General features: G+C 47.2%; 1 protein-coding gene across 1 annotated transcript; it reads right to left on the bottom strand.

The window, feature by feature from the left end:
• Positions 1-2,751: 2,751 nt before the first annotated feature.
• On the bottom strand, positions 2,752-8,718 carry LOC133908758 (transcription factor VOZ1-like). Its single transcript, XM_062350906.1, has 4 exons — positions 8,353-8,718; positions 7,958-8,263; positions 3,821-4,346; positions 2,752-3,740 (listed from the first exon to the last, which is right to left on the bottom strand). Exons 1-4 carry the CDS (start codon positions 8,578-8,580, stop codon positions 3,121-3,123), a joined length of 1,680 nt encoding a protein of 559 aa, XP_062206890.1. The 5' UTR covers positions 8,581-8,718; the 3' UTR covers positions 2,752-3,120.
• Positions 8,719-23,702: the final 14,984 nt, after the last annotated feature.

The raw sequence follows: 23,702 nt of genomic DNA on the forward strand, positions 1-23,702 counted from the left end.
GGTGCACCCATCTTTCTTGCACTAGGTCGATCATCTCCCATCACCAGCCACTGCATTTATTTTCGTTCCCATTTATTTCCCAGACAAGCTCGTTCAGGATCATCCCCCCGGCCGAATCTTTAAAAAGGGGTCTCTCGGGATCCCTGCGACAGGAGTTCATCCTCCGACAGAGTTAGTTCCTATATTTTTGCATCTCTAATGTTTCAGACGTTCAAATTGAATGTTTCAGACGTTATGGAATTTTGTTGCATAAGTTATTTTTTATGTTGCATCTCAGAATATAAGAATTAACTCAAATTAATAATTTTTTCGGGTCCGTATCTGTATGCTTTTTTGATGCACTTTTTGATGTTGCGAACGTTGATTTTAAATGTTGCAGACGTTAGTCTTCGATATGGCAATGGGTAATTGCAACGTCCGATATATCGGACATCCGGGCGCTAGCTTTGTCGTTAAAAAAGGAGCTTTAATTTTTGCCACTGCTCTGGTATTCATTGGAGGTCATATGAAGACTAGCTCCACCTTGAAGTACAGTCGGTAAAGGTGTGAGAGCTAGAGATCGAACCCCCGACTCATTAGTTTGCTCCCCTTAAACTTTCCAACTAAGCATTCGTTTGTTCGTGTTAGGAGAAGTGTATTCATTTATCTACATATATTATTTTAATTTAATTTAACAGATGTAAATATACGCTCATATTGGCTCGGGAGATAACTCAAGAATGGCTCCATTCGAGCTTCAAGCCACATCCTTACTCAATATATATAGACTATGTATCCATATATGCAGGTATATTTACTTATCAATTTTACAAATTTATTTTTATTTAAATAATTAATTATAATTTTAACTCTGACTTTCGTTTATGGAGGCTCACGTTCAGCTAATCAAACAGAACCTCCGTGAGTCCTCAGCCGTGAGTCAGCCGTGAGTTTTCGAGCGCATGAGCCTAAGCCCCTTGCCTGTGTCAGGCAACATATGAGGGTAGCAGGCAACACCATTTTTGTGTGACGTTATGCATGCTCAGGCTAAGTCAAATCTCACTCAGTGCAACAATTAAATAGCTACTTCGTGTTTAGTACATTGTCACAATTGTGGCTTATCAAATTTTATTAGCCATACATTTCACATGTCATAGACTTATTTTCGTACCAAAATTTACCATACTTATGGCACCATTCTTTATAAAAGGAAATTATTTGATTGGTGATGTCACAGCGCGACAAATAAATGGCATAGAGACTAAAGTTTATACCAATATTCGTTATGCTTTTGTTGAAAAAAGCAACTCCAAGCCGGATGTGCACACATCGGTTATCTGTACTGTTCGTGTGCTTTGAGATTTGAAAACATCCATCACCACTAAAAATGTCTTCCGCATCGATTGATGAGGGCAGAACTGTCATTTTACGTGCAGCCCATATAAAAAAATTTAGAAAGTGTGACCATCTTATCCGAACAAACGCATACAAAAACGGAACATTAAAAAAAAAAGTGTGGACATCCCATCAGAACAAACGTATAAAAACAGAATATTTACACCATACAAAATAACTTAAATGTGTGACCATCCTAACGAAAAAACGCATAAAAAACTAAACATTTAAAAACCAGAAAGTGTGGTCATCTCACCGGAACAAACGCATAGAAAACCAGAACATTTACACATCATAAAAAAAGGGAAAAGTGTGACTGATAAAATCATAAAACTACCATATCCCATTGAAATATAGCTGCACCGATATGGCGATATGTATATTTACAAATCTGTCATTTGCAGCACTTTTCTTTGGTTTGCTTTAAGATTGATGCATGAAATGTACAAACAGTCAAGATAAGGGGTATGTATACATCCCGTTCCAGAAAATTCATACTGAGCTGTGCTTGCACCATGCAAATACCTTACAGGATGATGGCACACACTTTAAACGTTGAACTTACCTGTTCTTACTTGCGGGATGCTTGGCCCTGCACAGTTATGGTGGAAAGTCCTAGCGCTCTATGAAAAGCAAATGGATCATCTTATGTCATCATAGTTCCAACAATAATCCTCTATATATATTTATGAGGAGATCAAATTACAACAATCCAACACTAATTTTACCATATACCACTAATACAACTCAAAGTTTAACATATAATAACATGGTAGTACACAATATTCGACATATATTCAATATGACCTACAGGCGCAGCGAAGCGGCGGATGCACACCTAATGCATGGAGCTGTGAACAATGCCACGTCCTGTGGAACTAACCTACGAGGTATCTGTTAGATGAAAAAATAATTCTAAATTGCCCCTGTACTCCCGACTTCTGGCCGGAGTAGAAGGTACTGTAAAATTCCACAATGATAAAGCACCCCACGACTTTTTACGAGTATCCATGATGACGACCCATTCGGTAATGTTGTTTCTCTTTCAGAGCATAGTGATCTCACCGGAATCTTGAGCCTCGTCTGGAGTCGGAGAGGGAATAACTTCTCTTTCAGAGCTAGATAGCCGGGACCATTACATCCATAATGAACTTGTGATGGCTCAGGAGTCATGACTTTCTGTTTCACTAGATCGAAGATAAAATTCCTCCAGTTTTGGCATCGGCCATTGCTCAACTTAAAACAAAACTATCAAGGGGCTCTAAGGACAAGTAAAAGAAAAGACACTGATATACCATACAGCAACTTCTGTCATATGGGCTTTTGTTGCTATGACACGTTACGCTATATGTCAAAAGTAATTCGCAAACCTGCAAATTACCACAAGGAGCTTTCTTTTCAGGAATAAAATTGGAGCTTGAGGAGATAAATATCGCACCCAGATTCAGAACAGCATCATGATATATGCATTTACACAACGGATAAATGGAGCCACCAAATGGCTGATATATCCACATGAAGGTTACTCGTCTACCAAACCAGGAGATTTATCTTAATATGGTGCGCACCGAGGAGATGCTATTTTCAGGATATTTGGCTATATTTCAGAGGGGTTTCCTGTAGATTGGGCTAATTGCAATTAGAAAGCAAATGGGTCATGCTAATAGAGTAGACCCAATAATCATAGCTGATACTGTTAGAACTTGAAGGAGAAATATGCCATAAATCAAGCATATGTTTATCCTTTCATGCCTCGTCACTTGAGTTCCAATAGAAGTCACTTCTTTCAGTCGAGTAACCGTATGGCAGATGAGGTCCATACACAACATTGCCGTTCAAAAATGTCATATGGTCCACTTGTGACACTGCCTGATAAGCATTTGGAACATTAGCTTGAACTGTGGTGTTTGGAACTGAATAGATGTTTGTATTAACATCTTTTGGGTTAGCCTTTGTCCTGCTCCGGGCTGTCTGTTTGGTTTCCATAGGACTGTCTGCACTGAGTCTAACCATTTGCTGCTGGATTTCATTCAGTGGGTTAGAAGCTAATTTTGATTTAGCACTCTTCTTCGCATCTGAAGACTTGAATTCAAGTCGGTATAAGGCAAAAGCGTCACAATCATTGATCTCATATTCGTAGAGATGCCATTCATAGCTGTTGGATGGCTGTGGATCCATGTAATAGGACCTCTTCAGACCACCGAAGTCCTTCATCACCTGCTTCCTTGATTCATGCCATCCACGGCCACTGTAATCTGGCAAGGACCGTTGCTTCCGATTTCCGCTCTCAAATGCCCTCCTTGGTTTGTCAAAGAACAGCCATTCTCTGATAGATTCACCTTCAAAAATGTAAAGATCGAAAAGTTCTGCAATGATACAGAAGGCCTAACAATTAGTAAAAACATGAGTACCATGTAAAGACACAAGATATGAAGGAAAATCTTACCAGGTGCATTCCACGGGGACTTTGCAGTCGCAGCCCCTTCACAGACAGGAATACCGACATGTTTTCCTTGGATTTTTGCACTAAGAGCAGCAAATAGGGGGCCATCTTTCAGATCAATGCCTCTTGGACGGATCACAGGCATTGTACCCGGAGGGCCCTCTTCCTTCACAGCCAAATCAGCATGATAAATGCTGCAATAATCTTGCCACCTTTCCGATACTATAGCAGGCCTGGGGCAGTCCCAGAGAGCACATTTTGGCCTCAGGAATGCAGCAGTTGCTGGAGTCATTGCTGTGAGCAAGTCTGACATGTGGAGGAAAACATCTCCAGCACTCTGTCCACAGTTACTCATATCAAGATACACATTAGGGGGTAACTCTTGTGGCAAATTGAACTGTGGATATTCCATCTGACCAATCCCTTCCAGATTATTGAGGATATCTGGATTAGAACCGGAAAGGTTTATCTTGTAATCATCATCATAAAGAAAATCCTCAACTGTAAGTTCCTGGTTCACATAGTACATCTGCAAGGAGCAAGGAGCAAGGAGAACGCCTGTTAAAATTAGCACTACTTCATCAAACTTCAAAATCAAGAAAGGTAAGTGGAGCAGTACATAGAAGCTTTAAGATGCAACATCGAGGACTAATGTGTGAGCATTTACAATGTTAAGGTACATAAGAAAGCTAAGGAACAGGCAGAGGAAAATCAAAATGAGTACTATACTAACCTACCAACTTAGAAGCAAAGCATCCTTGTATGCCATTGCAACGCTGAAGGCTTTTGTTTTCTTCTAAAAAAATATAGAAATAAATTGACCCCACCACTTCCAATATTGCGCGTTGCATACACTTGTCATTCTTGGCCTCTTGCCTAAAACAATGAAACCTAATCTTAATTTTTTTATCCAAAGTGTTTAGTTCTTAAGAATTTCTACAGCTTTTTGTACTTGTGTCAGCATTCGCATCATTAATATAATAAATAAAGTTAGTCAACATATTTTATAGAAAATGTTTGAAAAGAAAAAAAAGTAGGCCTCTACCACTTAAAGTTCACTACTTTAAAAATATAGTAGTATATCACTAAATTGTTCTAGCTTAGTATAACGCTGTTGAAACATGAGTCAGCTATCAATACATCTCAGCTATCAATATATACGACGAGTCTATTATGCGTCTAGGCGCAACAGTGAACTATGTTGCGCCACCCTCAGTTGCTGTAGCCACCTTCGCACCACCTCAGTTACGACGACACATATAGATGAGTTACGATCATATGATAAAAAGTGTATAATTACAAGAAGCACTGTAGTTTACTGCTACGCCACCCCCAGTTACAACTAAGAAAATAATCAGTTATGACAGCACAAATAGTTGAGTTACGATCACATGACAAAAAAGTCAGTTACGATATCAACTATACTGCTTTTTGGATCGTAATTGGGGTGTGCGCAGAGATGACCCAGTTACGATCACAGTTACGACTAAGAAAATAGTCAGTTACGACAACACAGATAGTTGAGTTACGATCATATGACAAAAAGTTAGTTATAATAGCAACTATACTGTTTTTTGATTGTAACTGGGGGTGTGCACAGATCTGACCCAGTTGCGATCACATGAAAAAAATGCATAATTATGACTAGATAAAGTACCCAGTTACGGCCATATATGTTTGTAGTAACTGACATATCTTGTGAATCGCAACTATATTATTTTTTGGATCGTAACTGCGGGGTGACGCAACAGTGAACTACAGTGCGCCTAGGCACATAATAGATATACAGTGTGTATCAAGAAAATAGACATCTCAACTCCAGTTTTTCCCTGGGCCTGTTATGATCCTGGTCAATGACTTCTATAGCCGCTGGTGTGACCAGTAGCCAACACAATTTGGTCCCCACCCCAGCCATGGTAGGTCCTGATGTTCTTGGCAAACCTCACAGCCCTCCGAGAGCTCCTCATTGTGTATAACCCCTAGGATCCAATCGAAGTTGCTAGAGGTAATCACTGGTGAAACACCACGTAGCAAACAGAATTTGACGAAGTCCAGTCCTCCTTGTGCTGAAGGTAATAGAGTGTGCGTATCTACCACAAGACACGAAGAGCTCCAGCGCAAGAGGTGACTAGCTCCTTGCACTGCTCTTGACACTGACTTCCTTAATCTAATGATGGTGGTTAAACCCACTTTCTTAGCTAAAAAATTTGTGTTTACAAACTATATTACTAAACCTGTGCCTTAGCAGGTTTGCACTCTTCCCCTTCATTGGTATTGAATTCACAGGGTTAGCTCCTTCTCACTCACCAAAAAAAAAAAAAAAACCTACACATAGACATATAGCAAATCAATAATCAAATGATAATTGGAAACACGATATGCCCCAAGCACTAGATCCCACTCCCAAATACTCGCTGAAATCTCAGAGGTGACAATGGATTATGATGAATTCTGCGACGTCACACCCTCTAGCAACTCCTTTGATTTTCCTCACTGTGCTTCCACTACCCTCACTTCCATAAAGCTCAGGCTTCCACAATCCAGCTTGGCCTACGCAATTAGGTTGAGCTAGCAGCTACACATCAGAAAGCTAATAAACGTGGTTTATAGACTAGGAAAGTAAGAGGGAGAAACCACCCAAACTAACAGCTCTAACCTCACAATGGTAAAATTACTAACGGAGGTACATATCAGTGGTATTTTTAAAGGATATCCCAGTATATTTCACTAAACCAAGACAATGAGTGGCATTTCACTGAACTGCCAAAAGTTGGAGTGGTACAAAGCTAATATTTCCTCTTCTAAAGTATGGCTCAATCTTCAGATGTCCTAAAAGCTTAAAGATGTCAAATATACTACATATCCAGTAGTTCATTCAACAATGTTACACCCTCATCTGCTTTTGTTAGGTTGCAGACAATGCTGGTGTGAGGGTGTCAAAAGAGATAGCTTTTAGAAAGCATCCTAGTATACATTAGATAGGTCGATATTCTAGTAAAAGTTCCAAGAGAATATCAAAAATTACTCCGTGCATAAGACTTAGTGGTTCATTGGTCTTGACTATTGAGGATAAAAATAATTAAGCAAACATAAGTTGGGGAAAGGAGGAATAGTCGGAATTATGTAACTCTTGGAGCCACATCTTGTTCGTAGTGGGATGGAAAGTACATATTTATATCCATGAACCTCTAACTTCTACTCACAATGAACCAACTAGATAAGAAATAACAGTGCTATCAATGCCACTGCCATGATATTAGCTAGAAGATCCAAATCAAAAAACACTAGCAGAAATAAGGGCCATGAGGAGCCCAAGCCTCCATCAAGTGAGTTCAATAATACAACAGAGACAGAGTAACAAAGTTGAATTCTTCTCATGAATTGTAACCTTCCTCGGTTTATATAGAACAGACTAATTTTTAGCTCCGAAAAGACCTGCTCAGCATACAGTCTTTTACAAACCCACCTTTATCTGACAGCATTTCGGAAGACATAAAGCGTTTCTTCCAGATGGTGACTAGTCACGGTTTTACAACATAATCGGTTTTCCTCTCCTTTCCTGTTCTGCTTGTTTATGCGGCGTTCCTTCTTTGTTCTTCAAGATGTAATTTTTTAATTTTCTTTTTCCCTGAAGCACGATTTGGCTGTCAGGGCCATTGTATTTGTACTTGCTCCCTCTTAATTAATCAAGGCATATCTTGCCTTTGTTTAAAAATAATGTGATAATGGTGGAAAAGCCTATCCCATTGCCTTATCAACTATAACAGATACTAGGCACAGTACCCAGCGAGTTTGTCCAAACCCCAAAAAATGCCGAAACTACTTACAGATGATTCAATGAGTGGGAAGTTTCTTGCAGATCACACCATATCTAACTAAAACTCTAAAAGCACACAATGAGAAGGACCACATAAGATATCTACAGACTAGAGACATCTGAATAACTCACAAGAAGACTACACAGCCGACACAAGATCACACTCAACAACAAAGCTTAACTGCTGTAGCAAAAGTAGCTTTGTATGCTAGCGCTCACCACTCATAAATTTCCTCACGAGATCGATAGCCCAGCTATCCACTAAGATCAACCAAAAGATTGGAACTTTCCTTCATCAAACTAGTAGGAGTAATAAACTATACCTGATCGTGGAACACGGCAGCCGCAGCAGCAGGAGACACTCCACCATTCACCAGAACCCCCTGACCCAGCTGCGGCTGCGGCTGCTGCTGCTGCTGCGCCACCGCGAAGTCAACCGCTTCCTCGCGCAGCTCCGGCTTCATGTCCTGCCCGCCCTGCACGTGCCCGTGGCTCTGGTTAGCCGGGAGCGGGGGCGGCTGCTGCTGTTCGACCAGCTTGCTCGTGGCGTCGTCCTCCTCCTCGGCCGCCACCACCTGCAGCAGCCGCAGCGTCTCCGACGGAGGATCCGACAGTTCCCTGTTGTTCCCCTGCCGTCAACCACAGCCACCCAGCCAAACATCAGCCGCGCCACACAAAAAAAAAATGGAGAAAAATGAGCGGAGGAAGTAAAAGAGACGGGTGCATGGAGTGAGGAGGCCGGGGAGGGGGCGCTGAGCTCGGAGCGCCACTCGCGGAGCATCTGGTTGAGCTGCGCCTCGAGGACGGCGGCGTCAGAGGACCGGGAGTCCTTGCGCGCGGACTGGAGGCCGGAGAACATCTCCTGGAGGTCGTCGACGCGGGTCTTGGCGCGCGCGCGGAACTGCTGGTGCCGCGACCCCGCCCGCGACGACGGTCCCTTCCCCATCGCCGCCGCCACCACCGATCGGTGAGAGCAGTGGATGGGGTCGTGATTGTTCTTTTACTCTCTCTCTCTCCCTCTCTCTCACCAGTCCTCCCTCGCGCGAGCGAGATGCTCGGACGAGTTTTCTGGCTGCCACTTTGGTGATTTAAATTATATTCTATTATTTATTTTATGGTTTAGTGATTAAATTAAAAAATAAAAATATGAGAATCTTTTATAAAATCAGATCTATAAAATCTGACACGCCTGTTCCATACGGTTTTGGCCCCGCATGTCAGCGGCCGGGAAGAACGAAAGAGGATCCCGCACCTTAGTGGGTTGGAGTCGGGCGGCCTTAGGAAAAGCGTCGGCGCGGCAAAAGGAAGGAGCAACGCGGATTGAGATCCTTTGATGTCGGCGTGGCCTCATACGTAGTGATGTTACGTTAGAGGAAATGGTTCCGAGCAACGCTAGGGCCAGCTGCGGATTATTAGGGGTATCGACTCGTCAAAGCCGAAAGCGTCATGCAATAACAGTGGGCGACTACCGTCTTCTTGAGCTACCCATCATCTAGTAAATGTCGTGTATACACAGTGTCTCCGGTAGACAAAGATCCTCATTGTTTTCTTCTGTCATTTCTGAAAAAAAAAAGATGGATCGGATTTTATAGGAAGGAAATAATACGAGTAGTTCTTTCTGCCTTAATTTTCTAAGAAGAAAGTTCGATTTTAACCTAAACATACTGAATCATTCAACACTAGGGTGTTTTTTTTGACTAGTTGGACGCCATGTGTCATCCTAGTTGACAACTGTTTCCTGGCATGTCAGTTAGAGACATGCACGTGGCCGCCTTTATCAAAGAGAAGGTTTTTCTCATAGACAATGTTACTACTGTCTTTATTCTCAAATAGATGTTATTTTAAAATTTAATTTTATTCTTAAATAGATATCATTTTATATTTTTAAGTAATATTTTACTAGAGTAATCATATTAAAGTCTATTGAAAAGTGAAGTTTCAATTCAACGAATGTGGTAGATTGATGACTTATGTGTTATTGATTGAATGTTGGAGAAATCGAGAGGGGTAAACATGTCATGTATGAAAATATTTATGGCAACCATTTTCTATCGAAGGCTAAAACGATATCTAGAACGAAGGTAGTACTAAAGTTGTCTAACTGGAACGAGCTAAATAGGCTGGCACGAGGCACCATTATTTTGATCCGCTTTAGGCACGACATGTCACGATGGCTAATGGGTTGAGTCGACATGATACCCTAGGCCGTACTTTAGCCGGAGGCGCGCCACGTCGTCGTTTAAGTTTTTTAATTTTATAAATTTTTATATAATTTATTTACATCTAATATATATAGAGATATGTAGCATAATTGTGTTTGTTTCTCAAGTAGCTGATGGCATGTTGGATTGTCACAGCTGCTAGTTTTTTCTTATGTTTTTCCAGGTTCCTATATGTTAACGAGTTAACAGGCCAAAAAACACTGTTAGACCTACTATACGGCACGACACAGCCCGATCTTAAGTAGGTTGCGTTTGGGCTGGAGCTCTAGCACACAAACTGACATGCACGACTCATTTGGCTAACGAGCCTAATTAGGTCATACCGCGGCCCATTTGGCTAGCTCTGGATTGCTACCATCGCTAATATGTTTTTTTTTTACATCGAGAGTGAGTCACTACTCTCCCCAGTCGAAGCAAGTGAGCCGTAGCGTGACACACATATCCAGTTTTCAAGACATGTTGCACGTCTAGTCGTCTAAGAGCATCTCCAGCAGACTAGCCAAATCTCACCCTTTATATCTTCATTTGGCTATCCACTACAAACGATTCCTCTCTATATTTCTGTACAGTACAGTAGACTAACTAAATCCCACTCTTTATATCCTAATTACCTATATTCCATCTGCAACAGCTAGTTTTTTCAAACTGCTATTTTTTTCTTTGCAACAGCTATAATTTCAACGGTTAAAATTTCAACCCTAATTGGCATTTCATCAAACGAGTAAAGTGCGAGCGGTAGGAGCACACACTAAACACTAAAATTCCTCATGTAACTTAGGGTTATCAATAATTTTATAAATTAGTACATTAGTTTAGATGAATATTGATAAAAAAAAATTCTGATTTTTGGGATTAAATTTATACCCTAAAAAATCAAGAAAAGTAAAAAAGGTCACATTTGAGGAATTTCATTTAAAATTTGTAAAAGATTTTTAGTTGGAACTAGTTAAAATAGGTTCTTTATTATTTATTCTATAAAAAAAACAATATGATTTGAAGAGCTCTAGAAGTTCATGAAACAGAATTGGAAAATAAAATAGAAAAAATAAACACACGTACACACATATCTAGCCTTTTGTATTCCTCACACTATTCCTTTTGGACCCATATATTATCATCTTCATCTGCCTCTTCCCTCTCCTGTGCTTTGCTGAAGCAGAGCTCTCCACCCGGCCAACGGCCATTACCGAGCTTTGAGCTCCTCCCCCTCACCCTCCTTGCCCTGCTACTTGGATCCAGCAGAAGCACACCGGGAAGCTCCTCCCTCCTTTGCTGGAGCGGCAGCAACGCGTTGAGGAGGAGCTAGAGCAGTGGTCATGCATCAGGTCTGCAATAGGGACGCACTTGTGATGAGCTCGATGAGGCCACAAACGGATGCAGAACCCGTCGAGACGTGGGAACGGGGTGAGGTGGTTGTGTGGTTGGGATCGTGTGCCGAGAAGGCGAGCTATTTTTGCTGATGGAGCGAGGCGAGATGACGTGTCTATAGGGATGCTAGCCAAATGACAATTTGGCTAGAATAATTATTTTTAAACTTTTAGCTAAACATGGTTGAAGATGCTCTAAGCCATTTGCCCAGGCAACCGTGATTGCCACTTTCTGAATTCGTACATCACCATGCTGAGAGGGCGAACGCAGTAGTTCTTGACCACTCGTTTTAACTCTAAAGTACAGTAGTGAATTCAGGGTCGGCTCTGAGATTTCGGTGACCCAGGACGAGATTAAAAATAAGGCCCTATTATTAAATATAAATCGTCCAGATCTAATTTTTTCAGTTTGCTTTTGGACTGATATACACAGTATACATATACATATAGGGTCTCTGGGTTTTGAGGGCCCGGGACGGCCGCCCCGCTCACCCCCCTAGGGCCGGCCCTGAGTGAATTGCAAGTGGCTTTGACCGTAGGTTTTCGCCACGGTGTGGAAGTGGAAGACATGTCTGCAAGCATTTGGTGATCATGCGGGACCTCGACACGAGCCAAGAGATGTGTTTGCGATATTGGTAAGTTTCGACTGCAAGGAAGGAGTGGTAAGAGGGAACTTTTTCCGTAGTTTTGAAGTGTGTAAGAGCATATGGTAGACGCATATACTTAACGCACCAAAACACGTCCCTACCCACGCACACATGCTTGTGCATTCCATATACATGCTTGAATTCATCAGAGGCGCCTAATACTGCACAGTGCGATCACACGCTTTTTCCTTGAACATGCGTGCATGTGTATGCTAGACTGGGACTCGGTACTCTGGTAACCTAGGTGCAACCATTTTCCTAGCCAAAGAGGCCACGGGCAGCTTCCGCATAGGCAAGGTTAGTCCCTATGGGTAATATCATGCATATTTACGGTGTGCCACGTGAATTTGTTTAGCTAAGTTGACAGATAATTAAATTGGACTAAGAAGTAAGTTGTATATTATGTTGTAATTGATCTCGGGCCCCCTCTCTCCCTAACGTGTCCCAACTGACGACGACCGAGAGATGAGGGGAGCCCGTTTTCACGAACATGCCTTGATCGGGGGTGCAACCGACTCCTTAGTTGTGATCCCGTTCACACAGCACCACAATAGAAAGGGGAACGTCAGGGCTCATGGGTGATCTATCTCACGCAGCTAACGCACACCCGACATACCTAAACCCTACGACCGATCACGCCTGGGCACTGGAGTGGAGCGAAGACCGCCGCCCCTGCAACACCTACGACGACCACGTCGATTGGTTGCTTCCTCACGTCGTCCACACCTTCACCGAGCTACATCACCATCAAGCCGGCGACCCTCTACATCACCGTGTACACCTACACCGATATGATCACGTTCTTCAACCTCATCTGATGGCGTCACTGAACAACAGTATGTCCTCACGCTTCCGCAATTAGGTGTGTCTGATGTTAGGGCTAATGATCATATGAGTTGAGATGCGTATTAGCACTAACAATGGTACCAGAGCCTTATTAGCACCAACTTAGACCTAATTAGGTTTAATTATGTTCAGATGACGCTAATTAATGGTCAATTAGTTTCGGTTTAATCAATTTCATGTTCATGTTCATGTTCATGTGTTCATACTGATTTGGACTCGGTTTTGATGGTTTTAAGTCGGATATGTGTATGCTCATGCTGGTTTTGACTCAGTTTTGGGGTCGGAATGGGGCAAATCAACATGTTTAGTGCCGAATTTAACCTCGGGTAGCACCTAAAAGGAGGGGATTTTGGGGATCCGGAAGAATTCGAATGAAAAACCCTAAGAAAATTCCCCAAATACCCAATCCGAGATCTCCCCCCCCCCCCCCAAATCGAGAACTCTAACCCGCATATCCAACCAAATTTAGATGCAGCTTGATGTTTATGTACCTTGATTACGCTGACGTGGTAGCCGTGGAGCCAACCAGAGTACTCTTGCCCTTCTTCTCTGGTGAGTTTTCTTGCTCCTCGGCATCTCGAACGCACGTGCGGATCTCCTCAGTTGGGTGCCTCTATCGCTGCTCGCACGTAGATAGTCGCCGCTCCTTAGCTGCGAGCATTGTCTCCTCCTCGTGGGTGCCACCTCAAGTTAGCTCGACGAAGCCACGTGCGCACTCCCGCAAGCGTGTGCACCGACGAGCCAACCAAAGGCAACACCATCGCGTCTCTATCTTCTTCTTTTCTCGCTCAGCTCCCCTCACACTCTTTGTTTTCTTTTGGCCGGCGGCTTGTTGTCGGAGGGTGAACTCCTCAAGCGAGGATCCGGAGGGACCCCTTTGAGATTCAGCCGGGGGGATGATTCTGAATCCGCTTCGTAGGTGAAATAAACAGGAGTAAATGAGATGCAGGTGGAGGTGGAATGATTGGATGCAGGAAGTAGTAAATGCTCCGGGGATTTTTAGACAGGTTCGGGCCGCACTGAGCGTAACACCCTACTCCTGTGTGTATGCTACAAATGCTCTGAGAATGTCTCTCTGAGGATCTGCTGGGTTACAAGAATATTTGTCTAAGTATAGAGCTTCGTGCTCCTTGTTCTTCGGTTGAACTGTCTTCTGTGCTTCGGTCGTCTTGATTTCGGACGTCTCGATTTGAGCTGGTCGAACTGAACTCTGAACCCCCATTCACTCAACTGTCTTTCTCCGGGCAGCCCGCCTCGCTTATATACCCAGGGCGGGAGCGTGCCCAAAAAGGATAGCGTGAGTTCCAAGGCGCTATAAATGGAAAGCAACCATCATGGGCTGCTGCGCGAGGTGACAAGAAGGGTTGAAAACGTGCCCCCATCCGGTCTTGTTCGTCATCATGCCGTTTTTCGACGGGCGCCGCAGGGAGGGCCCACCGGGCAGCCACCGAGAAGCCCGGCGTGCCCGCCCGATCAGAGCAAGCCTGACACAGTAGGGCTGCAGGCGGGGCGCCTCGGGCTCTGCGACGTTATCCCGAGGCGCGCCAGATGACGCGTGATGGGACCCGTGCATTAAATGTCCACACGCCTCCCTGCCAGGCCGTGGCAGGGGCTGACAGCAAGTGTGGGGGGAGCAGTTGGAAGTGACAGGCCACGCGCCCTCTTAAATGCAGCATCGTGCCTCTCACCAGCTGACACCTCACCGCTAGGCCCTTGCGGGGACCACCGGCAAAGGATTTCTCGGGCCCTCGGGGAACTGTGATTGCTCGGGGGCTACTGTTCGCAGCCTCGAGCGCTCTTTCCCGGATATGCCCTCTCTTGATCCTCGAGGAACCGAGTGCTCGGGGGCTACTGTTCAAGGCCCTGAGCACTCTCTCCCAAAACTTGCCTTTTTGGGTTCTCGAGGAACCGAGTGCTCGGGGGTCACTGTTCATAGCCCCGAGCACTTTCTACCGGATCTAACTGTTAGGGTCCTCGAGGAACCGAGTGCTCGGGGGCCACTGTTCGACGGCCCTGAGCACTCTCTCCCGGAACTTGGCTTTTCTTTATCATCGGGGAACTTGGGTGCTCAGGGGCCACTGTTCGCAGCCCCCGAGCACTCTCTTCCCGGTATTTGGTCTTCTCGGGTCATCGGGGACCACTGTTTGTGGCCCCGAGCACCCTCTCCCGAAACTTGGTCTTCTCGTACCTCGGGGAGATACCCCCCGAGGGAGGGCGCCACGTGGCACTCTGCTATTCTGACCTCGGGACTCGGGGACCCCCGGTTCCTGTGTCACCGACACTTGTCGTCACCGGAGTTTCTTACGGGCTGTCGCTCTCCCTCGGGTCGTGCGGAGAAAACAGAGAGGAAGGGGAGGAATGGCTAGGGTTAGGGCAACCGGGAGTTGGCACGATGGTTTTGATCGGGCGAAACACGCGGGCATCCGTCGGATGAAGTTGGACGGCTGAGATCGCTCACGCGCACAAAGCTCTGGGATCAGCTAGGCCGAGCAGATCTATTTGGCCATTTTCTTTAAGTTTTGGGCTTTTACTTTTTCTAATGTTTTATCTAGTGAATTTTAATGTTTAACTATTTATGCACCAGATTATGGCCTAGAATTAATGATGATTAATGCACAAAAATATGATTAATTATCTAGATGAATTGGAACCAACGAGAAGATTTTTTTGGAGAAATTTACGATCAATTTATGTAGGTTCATAATTACTTTTTGACCAAAGTTAGGTGTAATTATGTGCCATTTTATGTGTTAATTCAAATTCTTTTCTGTTTTCTTCCTAACGGTGATGCATATTAGAGTTTTAATTTTCTGTATGATTTTAATCAGACCAACGTAGGGTTAATTTCATGCCAATTACTTATTCATGATAAATTTCTAATCTGAGCTATTTTTTCTTCTCCAGCTCTTAACGCTTCCTCTGTTGCCACCGCAATTGATGAATATAGCAACTTACAGGGAATATCTTTCCCGCTTCGAAAGCTAAGGTGACTGTTGTCTTTGGAGTTTTAGATCTTGACTATGCACTCAGGGTTGACACTCTAACTGCTCCCATCATTGGCGTGGAGAATTATGATGAACTAAAGAAAACATATGATGCACTTCGTGAGAAGTGGGAGCGGTTCAACCGCATGTCACTAATGATTATGAGGAAATCTATCTCAGAAGCTATAAGGGGAGCAATCTCAACCTCAGAAAAAGCTAAGCTGTACTTGTCATCCATGGGGGAGTAATTTAAAGGCACCTCCAAGGTTTATGCTAGTACATTGATTCAGAAGCTCCTCAACGCTAAGTACAATTATGGGTCTGGCGGCATAAGATAACACATCATGATGATGACATACATTGCTGCCAAACTTAAGAGCATGAAAATGAAAATCTCTGATGGTTTCCTTGTCCATTTCATTATGACATATATCCTTCTTGATTTTTCTCCCTTTAATATTAACTACAATACTCAGAAGGAGAAATGGATCATGAGCGACTTGATCGCGATGTGTGTTCAAGAGGAAGAGAGGCTGAGAGCTGAAAAGAAAGATTTTGTTAATCAAGCTAGCAGTTGGAGCTGAAAAGTAATGATTTAATAACATTTATTGATGAATCTCTTTATGATGTTTTCTCCTTTAATTCCTAGTGGATTGACTCAGGTGTCAATGTGCACGTTACCAACTCCTTATAGGGATTCCTTACCGCGAGAACGTTAGAAAAGGTGGAGCGAAGTCTTAGATTGGAAAACAGGAAGGAAGCTGAAGTCGAGGTTGTTGGATCACTTCTCTTAGTCCTTGATAGTGGCTTCACCCTTAGACTTAATAATGAAGTTTATGTTCCTACCATGAGGAGGAATCTCATTTCAATTTCTATGTTACATGATGATGGTTTTCATTGTAATTTTGGAGACAATATGTGTATTCTTAAGTTTAATTCAGATGTTATTGGTCTTGCCATCTGACAAGATAAATTTTATATGCTTCCTCCTAATGAATCGTCCGTGTCTATTAATGTTTATGATGTAAGGTATAAGAGAAAGAGAAGTATAATTAATGAGATTTCTTCGAAACTGCGGCATTATCGTTTATGCCACATTTCGAATGGGAGAATGGAGCGTCTCATTAAGGAAGAGATTCTCCAATTCTTTGACTTCTCTAACTCTGACCACTGCATAGATTGCATTAAAAGAAAATACGTTAAGTGAATAAAGAATGGGCTACTCGGAGCACATGATTTTTAGAATTAATTCACACGGATATATGCGGTCCTTTTCCTGTGACATCGGTGGATGGTTTTGATTCACTCATTACCTTCACTGATGATTTCTCCTGTTACGGCTATATCTACCCCATTAAAAATCGATCTGAGTCTCTCGATAAATTCAAAATATTTAAGACTGAGGTACAAAATTAGCACAAACTAAAGATTAAAGTAGTAAGATTGGATCGTGAGGGAGAGTATTATAGGAGACACTCAGCAAAAGTGCGGACAATCCACAGAAATTTGCGGATACTCCGGAGATTTCAGGAAAAACTCAAGAGATGACTATGCAATACAACGTGAATCAAATCTACGAATTACCTAGCATCAGTGGATGTATTCCAACCTATTTCACCAAGCACCTACAGCTCAAAGTTGACAAGAAAGTAGATCAAGCAATATGCACAAAATATTGAGCAATAACTCAAAAAAAAAAGAAATAAAATAGGAGACACATGATTTGTTTCTCGAAGTTCGGACACCTCCTAAAGAGGTTCCTACGTCTCCGTTGAGGGGCTTGATCATACTTGAGCCGGGTCTCTCTCAATCCTTTTTCTCTTCAAGCTCGGTCACACTTGAGCTTGCCTTCCACTTTTGATTTCTTCCCTTGCGGAGGTGAAATTGAAGCCTTCACAAACTTTTCACGGCACACCATAACCTTAGATGCTCGCCGGCGATGCCTAGTAGCCAAGGGGATTGAATCCCCAAGAGTAAAAAAAAACGCTTCGTGAACTTCTTGCCGATGAACTAGAGTGCTCAAGAATGGAGTTTAGCTCACTAGCACTCAATCTTTCAATCTCTCAACCAACTCACTTTTATTTTCAAATCTCACACTAAAATGGAGTGGGAAGAGCTCTATTTGGCTTTGGCTTTGTGTATCTTTGTGGAGGCACCAGCAACCCTCAAAGGAGGGGTGAGAGGGTATAAATATCCAACCCCCCCCCCCCCCCCCCAAACTATCCATTACACTTGAGAAATGCGAACACTCCGCAAAAATGCAGACTCTTCGCAAAAAGGTGCGGGCACTCCGTAGTTCCTAGTTAACCCCAAAACTAGCTGTTGGACCTAGAATTTTCAAACCCTCCGCAAAAATGTGGAGTGTCCGCAAAAATGTGGAGTATCCGCAAAAATATGCGGAGTCTCTGCAGAAATGTGTGGAGTCTGCGTAGTTAACAAAATAGCATAGCTCACATTCTGAAAAACGACGATAATTTTTGATCCCGAAGTCCGATTTCGACGATTTTGGACTCTATGGAAAGCTTATTCAAAATACTACACATCCCAACTGAATTAATGATACTAAACCCATAGGATCAAACTAGGAACTCTCCGAAACCCAATTCGGATACTTCTACACTTTCGGCATCGGGCTCCTAAAGCGAACTCTCACTTTGGTTTTGGTTAGAAACTCTTGAGCACTGAGACACGACAATTAGCTATATGTTACATCCCTCTTAATCGTTTGGCATACATATACTCAAATTCAAAGATAAAACTCGTTTGAATCACATTTGAGCTTTCGAATACCTTCGAGTACCACCTCTTTCTTTCAAACTTTGAGCGTTGCCAACTTCCATATAATTTTCACTCCATATCTTCTTGATTCTTCATATGATTGATGCGAATCATTCATAGCTTCCTATGGCCTCACACGGTCCATTGACGCAAAGCCTTCACTCGCTCTTTACCACCGCCTTGGTCCTTCGGCGCCAAGCTATTTGTTTGCCCTTCAACACGGATGGTCTATCGCAACTGAGTCTTACTTGCCCTTCACCATCTTGTCATAGAAAACCATTTTGTATCTGACATTGTTGGTGACACAGGAACCAGGGGTCCCTGAGTCCCGAGGCCAGATCGGCAAGTTGCCACGTGGCGCCCTCCCGCGGGGATTATCTCCCCGAAGTGCGAGAAGACTAAGTCCCGGGAAAGGCTGCTCGGGGCCATGAACAGTGGTCCCCGAGTACCCGAGTTCCCCGATGACCCGAAGAGTCCAAATGCAGGGAAGAGAGTGCTCGGGGCTGCCAACAGTGGCCCCCGAGCACTCAAGTCCCCCGATGACCAGAAAAGCCGCGTATCGGGAAGGGGGGGGGGTGCTCGGGGCTGCGAACAGTGGCCCCCCAACACCCGAGTACCCCGAAGACCTAAAGGAAGTCAGTTCCGAGAGAGAGTGCTCGGGGTCGCGAGCAGTGGCCCCAGAGCACTCGGTTCCTCGAGGACCAAGAGAGGGCATATCCAGGAGAGAGTGTTCGGGGCTGTGAACAGTGGCCCCCGAGCACTCGGTTCCCCGAGGACCTGAGAAGTCCCTTGCCGATGGCCCCCACAGAGGTCCAGCGGTGAAGTCTCAATCAGTGAAGGGCCCGATGCCGCATTTAAGAGGGCGTGTGGCCTGTCGCCTCCAACTGCTCCCCCCACGCTTCCTGACAGTCCCTGCCGCTGTCGGTGTATCAGGAACCGGGGGTCCCCGAATCCCGAGGCCAGGCCAGCAATCCGCCACATGGCGCCATTCCGCGGAGTCTCTCCCGGAAGGTGAAAAAGATCGAGTCCCGGGAGGGGGCGCTCGAGGCCACAGTCGGTGGCCCTCGAGTACCCCAGTTCCCCGATGATCCACGAAATCTAAGTACCGGGAAGAAAGTGCTCAGGAAGGTGTACGGTGACTTCCGAGCACCCTAGTCCCCCGACGACTAGGAGAGCTAAGTACCGGGAGAAACGTGCCTAGGGCCGCTAGCGGTGGACCCTGGGCACCCAAGTATCCCAAGGACCCACCGAAAGAAGTTCCGGGAGAGAGTGCTCGGGGCCGCGTGCAGCAGCCCCCGAGCACCCGGTTCCCTGAGAATCCGTACAAGTGTGCCCGGGAGAGAGTGCTCGGGGAGGTGAACAGTACCCCCGAGCACTCGGTTCCCCGAGGACAAGAAAGGGCATTCTCGAGAGAGAGTGCTCGGGGAGGTGAACAGTGACCCCCGAGCATTCGGTTCCCCGATGTCCCAGAAAGCCCCCTGGCAGTGGCCCCTGAGGGGCCCACCGATGAGGTGTCAACCAGTCAAAGGCCCAAGGCCGCATTTAAAGAGCGTGCGTGGCCTGTCACCTCCAACTGCTCCCGCCGCGCTCAGCGTCAGCTCCTGCCACGTTCTGGCAGAGGGGCGTGGGGGTATTAATTGCACGGGTCCCATTCCGTGCCATCCGGCCCGTCTCGGGATAACGTCATAAGGGCCGAGGCATTCTGTCTGTCACGCTGCTGTGGCAGGGGAACAAGACAGGGCGGGCACTCCGGGCCGCTCTGTGGCTGCCCGGTGGGCCCTCACCACGGCGCCCGTCGCCAGTGTATTTATGGTGACGGATGACCAGGCGTGCGATGCATTTTCCACCCTCGATCACTTCGCCCAGAGGAAATGATGACGCCCTTTCCATTTACGGTGTCTCAGAACTCGTGCTCCCCCTCCCGTTCGGGGCACGCTGCTGCCGGCGGGTATTTAAAGCAGCCAGCGGCACAGAAGGAAAGGTAAGGGCCAAAAAGAGGTGAGAACGGCTCAGTAGCGCAAGAGAACACATCACCAAAGAAACAACGGCTGAGAAATGAGCAACACGAGACAGACCGAAGAACAAGGAGCCCCAGGCTCTGAGATAGACCAACATTCTTGTAACCAGCAACATCTTTGAGGGACTTCCTCAGGGCATTTATAGTATCCATACAGGAGTAGGGTGTTACGCCCCCGTGCGGCCCGAACCTGTCTAAACTCAGGCGAACTGTCGGTGTATTCAGAACCAGGGGTCCCTAAGTCCCGAGACCAGGCCGGCCATCCACCACATGTCACCACCCTGCAAGGTAAGAAGAAGCTAAGTCCCGGGAGAAGGTGCTCGGGGCCGCCGCCTCTGGTTCCCAAGCACCCTAGTTCCCCGATGATCCGCAGAGCCCAAATACCAAGAAGGAAGTGCTCGGGAGAGAGTACTCGGGGCTGCACGTGGCAGCCCCCGAGGACTCGGTGCCCCGAAGGTCCCACCGAAGTGCTCGGGAGAGAGTGCTCAGGAGAGAGTGCTCGGGGCTGCACGTGGCAGCCCCCGAGGACTCGGTGCCCCGAAGGTCCCATCGAAGTGCTCGGGAGAGAGTGCTCGGGGCTGCACGTGGCAGCCCCCGAGGACTCGGTGCCCCGAAGGTCCCACCGAAGTGCTCGGGAGAGAGTGCTCGGGGCTGCACGTGGCAGCCCCCGAGGACTCGGTGCCCCGAAGGTCCCACCGAAGTGCTCGGGAGAGAGTGCTCGGGGCTGCACGTGGCAGCCCCCGAGGACTCGGTGCCCCGAAGGTCCCACCGAAGTGCTCGGGAGAGAGTGCTCGGGGCTGCACGTGGCAGCCCCCGAGGACTCGGTTCCCCGAAGGTCTCACTCAAGTGCTCGGGGGAGAGTGCTCGGGGCTGCACGTGGCAGCCCCCGAGGACTCGGTTCCCCGAAGGTTCGCGCAAGATCATTCGACGACCCGAAGGGTCCCGTCGTCAGGGTGTCATCCAGTCAAAGGCCCAATGCCGCATTTAATAGGCACGCGCGGCCTGACATCCTGACATCCTGACATTCTCAGCTGCCCACGCCCCAGTGTCAGATCCTACCATGCACTGGCAGGAGGGGGGGCGTGGGTCCATTAAATGCACGGGTCCCGTCCCGTTTCATCCGGGTGCCTCGGGATAACGTTGCCAAGATCGAAGTGCTCCGTCTGCCACCCTGCCATGGCGGAAGAACAAGACAGGGTGGGCGCCCCGGACACATCTGAGGCTGCCCGATGAGCCCCCTTTATGGCACCCGAGGGCTTCCACAGTGGCGGGTGGTCGGATGCGCGCCGCATTTCTCCACCGCCCCTGTCACTTCGTCGAGATGAAATGATTACGCCTTTCTCCGTGGCACCTTGACATTCGCATCCCCTCTTTCCCATTCAGGATATGTTGAGGTCGGCACGCCTATAAAAGGAAAGGATGGAGAACACTAAAAAAGGGAGGACCCCCCGACGAACAAGACCGAAGGAACCGAAAGTGTGTGAAGAAGAGGACGCAGACACTCGAACCAGCTCAAGCCAAGCTAGAACACGAGAGCCTCAAGCTCTTTGTAAACGGCTCTCCCCTTAGAACCAGATACATCCTTGAAGAATTCCCTTCAAGGATAAATATAGCGCTCACACAGGAGTAGGGTGTTACGCCTCCGTGCGGCCCGAACCTGTCTAAACCCCGGTGCACCCATCTTTTCCTCGCATTAGGGCAATCATCTCCCGCCAGCCATCGCATTTGTTTCCGTTCCCGCTTATTTCCCAAACAAGCTTTTCCAGGATCATCCCCCCGGCCGAATCTCTAAAAAGGGGTCTCTCGGGATCCCTGCGACAGGAGTTCACCCTCCGACAGCTGGCGCGCCAGGTAGGGGGGAGTATCCCTGGATTGTTTGTTTCACTTTTTTTTTCCCAGGAAAAGATGGTCGGCGGGCACCGTCTCCAGCGTTCCGGCTCCACTTCCAGTGACGGAGCGTTGCCCGACGACCGAGAGAGCCCCGTCGCTGCTGCATACCAGCGGCAGCCGCCATCCACGTGCGCGGTTTTTCCCGCGCAAGGGGATCAAGGCGCTGGGCCCAGCAGGGCCGCCGCCGCCGCTGCCGACGTACTTTCCGACCCCCAGCAGGTGGTCGGATCCCCGGCCGCTAGGTCCGCCTCTGGACCACGTCGGGTGCCGCCTCAGCGCAGGCTCGCTTTCAGCGAGGTCAGCCTAGGGAGCGCGCTGCTTGCAGCACATGCTCTCCTCAGGCACCCGCCCGTTCAGGCCACGCCAAACACTCCGGAAGGCCGGTGGATACAAGATGTCGTCGCTTTGGTCGGCACTGCTCGTCGCCAGGTGCAGGCCGGGAGTCCTCGCGCCACTTCTCAGCATGGTGCCGCCAGAGCCGGCTCCTCAACGGGCAACACCCGCACGGGCCGAGGGGTCTCCAGGCGGAGCGCCGTCCCCCTGGCCGTGTCTGAAGCCCGGGAACTTCGTTTACATCTTGATGAGCGGAGGGGCCACGAGGATGCCCGAGTTACTCTCGAACGTCAGCGGGAGACCCGGCAGGGGGTTGGGGCAGAGGACCAGGCTTCCTCTCTCCCGGCCCGCGGCCACCGGGGATCCCCGGCTCGCCGCTTCTCGCCACCGAGGACCCCCGCTCGCGCTGCGGGGTACGGCACCGGTTGCCGTGCCTTCACCACCGAGCTCCGCCGGGTTAGGTGGCCTTCCAAGTTCCGCCCCGAGCTGCCGGAGAAGTACGATGGATCCATCGACCCCGTCGAGTTCCTCCAGATCTACACGACGGCCGTCCAAGCGGCCGGAGGCAGCGAAAAGGTGATGGTAAACTATTTTCATGTTGCCTTGAGGGGTTCCGCCCGCTCTTGGCTTATGAACTTACCCCCAGGGTCTATCGGCTCCTGGGATGACCTGTGCCACCAGTTCGTGGCCAACTTTCAGGGCACGTTTACGCGTCCCGGTTTGGAGTGCGACCTCCACGCCGTCCAGCAGCAGGAAGGGGAGACGCTACGGCGATTTATACAGCGTTTCAGCCAGGTTCGCAATACTATTCCGCGAGTGGCCCCCCATGCTGTTATTGTTGCTTTCCGGCAGGGCGTCCGTGATGAGCGGATGCTCGAGAAGCTAGGTACGCACGAGATCGAGACCACTGCGGAACTCTTCGCACTGGCCGATAAGTGCGCCAAGGCTGCGGAGGCCAGGGCGTGGCATGCTCCTCGCCCCGCT

The sequence above is a fragment of the Phragmites australis genome, chromosome 2 (genome assembly GCF_958298935.1).
Source record: "Phragmites australis chromosome 2, lpPhrAust1.1, whole genome shotgun sequence".
NCBI classification, from domain to species: domain Eukaryota; kingdom Viridiplantae; phylum Streptophyta; class Magnoliopsida; order Poales; family Poaceae; genus Phragmites; species Phragmites australis.